This window comes from Sinocyclocheilus rhinocerous, unplaced genomic scaffold (assembly GCF_001515625.1).
Source record: "Sinocyclocheilus rhinocerous isolate Xijiao unplaced genomic scaffold, SAMN03320098_v1.1 scaffold62, whole genome shotgun sequence".
Lineage (NCBI taxonomy): Eukaryota > Metazoa > Chordata > Actinopteri > Cypriniformes > Cyprinidae > Sinocyclocheilus > Sinocyclocheilus rhinocerous.
In genome coordinates, this window is record NW_015656585.1 from 2,941,474 (window position 1) to 2,948,080 (window position 6,607).

The following is a 6,607-nucleotide window of genomic DNA, read 5'->3' on the forward strand; positions in this document are numbered from 1 at the left end:
ATCTGATGTGTTTATTATCAGGAGGAGGAAGAAAAGACTAATCAAACCAATCTGTCATAATTGGCTGTAGGAGCGAGAAAAGTGTACGCGAGTTCAAAAAGCAGTGCGTTGTGACCATTATGCTAAAGCAAATACTGTGACAAACATTTAAAAACAGTTTAAGTTGAATGTTTTGGCCATTGTAAGAAACAGCTTATTTAAAAAAAAGAAACGAAAGAAAAACTGCAAACGTATAAAACAAATATCTCGTGTAGATTGAACTATTGTAAACTGACCGTTACGCTTGAAGCCCTTGTGTCGCGCTGACCGGGGTAGCCTATTTCACAAAATTGTTGCACAAAACAATTTAAAAGGACATGTAATGCGATGTATAAGTTACTTACCTAACGATTTGTTGTAACACTCCAAGACAAAAGACAAAAGGTACGGGGTAAATTAAACCGGTCAACGCTGTGTCCGTCAATGTGATGATAAATACATCGTGACAATCGCGCTGCGCTTCCACTGTTCCCGGACAGAAGTTGTTCTTGAACAGCTCAATCAGTTTGGGTAAGAGAGTGTTTTCTTACAGGGCGCTGGGTGGATTCTCCAGTCCATGCGGTGTGAGTGTGGATGCGCGTAAAGCTCGACATGCGCTGCCATGCAGTCCGTTAAGCGCTTGTCCCGTCTGAACTAGTGGACTTGGGTAGAGCCCTTGTCTTGTCTGAGCAGAGATGTGCTAATCTCATTAACCTCCGGGGCTTGACAGATCGAGGGAACAGCTCCACCCAGCGATCTGTCTTCCTCAGGCGAAGAGGCTATTTGGGGAGGTAGGCAAATGCAGTTTCTAAAATCAACCTGTGGCGCACCGCTACACTGCAGCTCTCTGATGATTCCCACAAACGATTCATACGCGAAACACCCATGATTAGACAGGACTTTCACTAGCCACTTTAATAAATCAGCCTTAATTTACTAGAGGCTGGTGTATTTTAAAACGGACGTAGGCTATAACTATTACCTTTTTTTGAGTTAGGCTACAGTGCACTGTGCACAGTATAAATGAGCACAGCCCCTTTGAAAAAATATTAAAGATGTATTTTCTTAATGATCACTAATACAATGCATAGACAAAATAGCAAAATCCAAACGCATTAAACATATACTTAATAAAAACAGAGAAATATATGTCACAAATATATGTAAAAGAAGTAAATTAGCCGATTTTGTTTAAATGAAGGATTGCAGAAACACCCTAGATTTAATTCAACAAATGTGTAATATTCTAGTACTTAGTATGTCCTCTGTATTTTTAAGTATACTGCACTGACCCTTCTTGGCACTAAGTGTACAAGTTCATGACAAACATCTACCCTGTTTAACTCCTGGAGTATGACCTCTTTAACTGATCTGGTCTTTAATGGGAAGTGTTGTGTAACACGTAAAGATTGGATGAAATGCATGTCCACTGAAGGATTTTCACCTTGGGAGAATGCATATCGTCATTGTCATGTTGCAAAAATGCCCAAGAATGCAGGGAATCAGGAAAGAGTTGCATCTTCTGTTTCAAGATTTTGTATTTCATCACACAGTGGTGTGTGAATTCATAACAGCATTGATAATGCATAACGCCCTCACATCTTCAGCCATATACAGTACATCACTTTACAAGAGCTTTACTACTGAACTTAACTGTGGGAACCAGGCACTTCTCAGTGTACTCCTCCTCTGGAAACACCATAACATTTTGGATGCTGTTAGATTCGAAATGACTGACTTGGTCTCATGAGACCAGAGTATGGATTCCTAGAAGTCTATATTGGGCCTATCTATACTGTACATTATTACTGTACATCTATACGCAGGAACTAGCCTTTATGACGGTTTTGATGTAGATATTCAGGGACATAGCCTTATTAAGAGCTTAGTGATGATTGTTTTATTATGTATGAACAATTACTAAATAATAAAATATCCCGATGTATACCAAGTGCATTAATAAGAAGAAAGTATAGAGCTGTTCAGTCATGATGCCAATTTGAACTGCACATTTTAGCATCCTGTACTAATTACACATACATTATACAGGGCAATATATATTCCCAGTGTGCAGACCACTCCATTGACTTCCACCTGAAAGTGCACCAGCAAAACCTACCTGACTTAAACCTGTCTGCAAAGTACAGTATGTGACGTACATCAGTGGGAGAGGAGCACCAGCTGGAAAATGAAATGTGCACAAAAGAACAGTACAACATATACCACTATTTTTTTTCTACATTAATGTTTATTTTATATATTTAATTTATGGGTATATGCCCGTAAATGTGCACTTATATATACATAGTGTATATATAAATATCCACAAATATTTTAGTATGGGTCTCTGCTAATGTGAGATCTATACAAATCTGTATCTCTGTTATTTTTTTTACTGGCATTACTTTGCCCCGCTGATGGAAAAAAAACTCATGATTACACACAATTAAAGAGGGTGCAAACGATATTTATTTTGTTAAAATATTTGGTTTTGGATGTTAAATTTAGGTTTTAAAATTCTACATGTAATGCAACTAGTGGTGTTTTTATGATATCAGTGGGTAAATGTACGTAAGAAGTCTCTTACAATTATGCGATAAAGAAATTAAAGTTCCTTAAAGTATATCATCATTATATAAAAGATGGTAGAAAAAATGGTAGACGTTACAGAGCACCACCTTGTTTTGAACTTGAAAGAGTCTGTTTGTAGAATTTCATTTGTTCCAGTTATAACACAAATCATGAGACATCAAATAATTTCTTACCTGTGGCTTTCTCTAGTAGATAGCTTCCTCTGTCATTCACATCGATTCACAACCAATGCCTTGAGCTGGGACTCAACATAAAGCAGCGTCTCTGGGAGACCTTCAACTGTCCTGCACTGGTGGAGACAGAACATCCTGATGGACGTGTGCTCATCACTGAGAGCTTCTCTACAACCAGTAGGAAAAGCTTCGCTCCTCGGGTCCATGTGGACATCAGAAAAGAGCCCCCTCCGGAGGAACCTCAAAGAAAGAAGCCCAGACACTGAGTCATTACAGTGGGACCTACTGTACAGTACGTATGTAAATACTGTATATACTGTAGTTATAGAGTTTAAATTTGTCGAGTATGTTTTTAGCACATTGCTATGTGGTTGTTTGGATGTTTTTGGTGATTATCAGTGCATTGATTGCAGATGTTGTTTTTAGCACATTGCAACATGGTTGTTGATATTTTGGGTGGTTTCTTGTGTCCTGGCATGTATTTGCTGAGGTTTCTGATCAGATGTTAGCGTATTGCTATGCAGTACCTGGACTCTTCTGTTTTTAGTGTGTTGCTACATTGATGTTAGGGTGTTTTGAGTGGTTGGTTGGCTCGGGTTGCTTTTGAAGAGTTAAGTTAGGGTAGGTTAGGGTCACACGGTTTGCAGCTTGACATGCTGTGAGGGCTCGTGTGCATCAGTGATGTTGAGAGCTACGCCACTGGTACTTCACAACTACTGCTAGGGTCACCCATAATGGACAGATCTCAGCTAAGATGCCAGACGAAGACAAAGCACCTGATTCTGGACAGTAGCAGATCGGTCCTTCAGGTTAGACACTCAGCAAGCTACTGGGGAAGAGATGAAAACTGATCAGAGCTGCGTTTCCCAAAAACATTGTACGCTTAAGTACATCGTAGACCCATTGAAACCAATGCAGCTACAATGAACTTACAGTGGCATGCGAAAGTTTGGGAACCCCTTGCAGAATCTGTGAAAATGTGAATAATTTTAACAAAATAAGAGAGATCATACAAAATGCATGTTATTTTTTATTTAGTACTGTCCTGAGTAAGATATTTTACATAAAAAAAGAAAGGCAGTACTAAATGAAAAAAATATATATATTTCAACAAAATAAGGAAAATTTGGAAAATCTTCATCCTGTTCAATAGTTTTCACCCCCCGGCTCTTAATGCATCGTGTTTCCGTCTGGAGCATCAGTGAATGTTTGAACCTTTTTTAACTGTACTACGATGCTTTTGGGAAACACAGCCCAGACTAGCTAAATCTGAGGACAGGTGAGTGGCATCTCTCTATAAGCACTTTATTTCACCACATTGATTTATCACATTATACATAAATCTTAATTTACAGTGCTATGTCCAGTATGCACATTGTACAAATTGACATGGAATAACTAAAATTTTGAAAAAAAAAAAGTTAAATCTACTTTTTCATTGAAACCACTGCGTGTGTTATGTTGATTAGTGAAAATCATTTAAATATAACAACAACCAGTAATCTGAACTTCATTAACCAGTGCTTATTTGTGTATTAATAATCAGATAATAATAACAACAACAACAACAACAACAATAATAATGATCATCATGATCATCTTTATACATAGTTACCCGTCCCGAAGTTGTTGATGATGTAAGGGAAACACGGAGCGATGTCGATGATGTCAGCGCGTGCTCACGCTGTCTCGGTGTTGACGTGGCTTCTCTGTCTGTCTCCAGTAATCCAGCAGCTGAAGTAACGTAATGAGGTACATAGCGGAAACTGGAGAATGCCATAATCACTAAAGTCAAGCGGACCACATTCGTTTCTCAGGTAAACCGCACCAAAATGATAAACAGAAGATTATTGAGTGCTAGTTTATTACCTGAAATCGAGATGGATAGCAAATCACCGTTTGTTGATATAAAGTTTGGTTAGCATCATTAGCACGAGATCATTGACCCTGTTTACTAAAGAGGATATCAAGGTATTGTTTAATCACGGCGTGATATGTTTACAGGAATTGCGGTATTATTCTGCATTCTAAGAGACTAACGTTACCGTTATTTCGTTTCTTTATTCAGATGAGATATTGAAGTTGTGTATCGTAACGCTGGCTAAAATAAAATGCTCACTGAGCTACTTAGCTTTTACTTTTATAAACCTTACTAAGTGACTTTATTCAATAATCATAGCCGTTTAGCGTTTACTTCGTGTGCTTAAAAGCTGTTTGGTCAGATGTCTTTGTTAGTTTCTTGAATATAAGACGTGTATGTTAATCTTTTGAAGTCATGTTTACATGCTAATACGTGTGTAGCTGCTAGTCAGCGCTACCTGCGAGTGCCAGGCCACGTAAGAAATCCAGTTCACATGGAAAAACTAGTTAATCTTTTTTGCTGTTTCAACATAAATTAGCTAGTGAAAATTCCTAAAATAGCGTCTGTCAATGTCGGCCAAGGTTGAATTTTGTCTTATCAGCAGTGTTAGCTGTTGTACACTGCAGAGTACGCCTACAGTAGGCTAAGATATCAATCCGTATCTAATTTTTCCTAACCTCAGCTATTTCCAAATAACCTCAGAACCATCAAACATAGAGAAGTTGGTGAAGCACACGCATGTCCAACAAAAACCTAATTAATTTGCCTTTTGTTCTTTTTACAGTGAAAAATGACTGGAAGGAACCAGCACAATGGTTTCCAGTTTGCAACCACAGTGCAGCCACCCACAGGTGGTTACATGTCTGCTTTTGGAAACAACTCAGAGACTGACTACTCGGAGGAGGATGGAGAGACCTTTGAGCTGCGTTCCAGAGGCAGGGAGAGGCATCGCAGGAGCACATCTACAGATCGCAAGGACGATATTGTCTACTTGATACGGGACATAAAAGAGGGAGATACGCTGATCAGTATTTCTCTGCAATATTTCTGTACTGTAAGTCAGAGTTCCCTTGTTGTTTTTCTGTTTCAGTATGTTCATAGAAATGCAACAGGCATGACCATGAAATCTTATGAATGTAAAGTATATTGTTGTATATCATTATACTTGAAATCTGGAATAATACTTTTATTTATTAATTCAATCTTAAATGTAAATTTTAAAGGGATAGTTTTAGTCCAAAAATGAAAATTGTGTCATTAATTACTCACCCTCGTGTCGTTCCAAACCCGTAAGACCCTAGTTCATCTTTGGAACACAAATTAAGATATTTTTGATGAAATACGAGAGCTTTCTGACCCTCCATAGACAGCAAGGGTCCTACCACGGTCAAGGCACTGAATCGTAGTAAGGACATCGGTAAAATAGTCCATGTGACATCAGTGGTTCAACCGTAATTTTATGAAGCTACGAGAATACTTTTTGTGTGCAAAGAAAACAAAAATAACGACTTTATTCAACAATTATTTTCCCCCGAGTCACCCTGGCACCATTTTGGAGAGTACGATGACGATATTATGCTTTCCTCTGAATGTAAACAAGGTGCAGTGTTCTACGTCAGCAGCACCATGCGCATTCGTTGTTTACGTGCAGATCAAAGCAAGAATAAATAGACCGATTGCCCCCTAAAAACAATGAAAAAACGTGTATTAAAAAAAAAAACATATGTGCAAGAATGGATCTTTTAGATATCTGGAGATATACTTACCCACATCAAAGAATGTATACCTGGATCCGCTTCGTCCGCGGTGAAAGCCGATCCGATGATCCACAGCTCGAATTTGTAGTATTTCCTCAGCAACCAGCACGGATCAGCTCTAGGCATGACGAAGCAGATATCGTCCCCTTTTGGAAGGCCAGACAAAGTAGTTTCGCTTTCACAACGAAACACAGCGCCTTCACGAC

The 6,607-nt window shown here is 38.6% G+C and overlaps 2 protein-coding genes across 2 annotated transcripts in view; one reads left to right on the forward strand and one right to left on the reverse strand.

Moving 5' to 3' along the window:
* The window catches only part of adgrv1 (adhesion G protein-coupled receptor V1), a 138,467-nt gene extending 137,777 nt beyond the window's left edge, over window positions 1–690 (reverse strand). Inside the window, exon 1 of the mRNA XM_016527812.1 lies at window positions 384–690. The gene's annotated coding sequence lies outside the window, so the exon portion shown is untranslated. The remainder of the gene's footprint in view (window positions 1–383) is intronic.
* Window positions 691–4,422: 3,732 nt separating this feature from the next.
* The window catches only part of lysmd3 (LysM, putative peptidoglycan-binding, domain containing 3), a 4,375-nt gene continuing 2,190 nt past the window's right edge, over window positions 4,423–6,607 (forward strand). Inside the window, exons 1-2 of the mRNA XM_016527814.1 lie at window positions 4,423–4,600; window positions 5,429–5,698. Of these exons, the coding sequence (XP_016383300.1) occupies window positions 5,435–5,698 (264 nt within the window). The 5' untranslated portion in view covers window positions 4,423–4,600; window positions 5,429–5,434. The remainder of the gene's footprint in view (window positions 4,601–5,428; window positions 5,699–6,607) is intronic.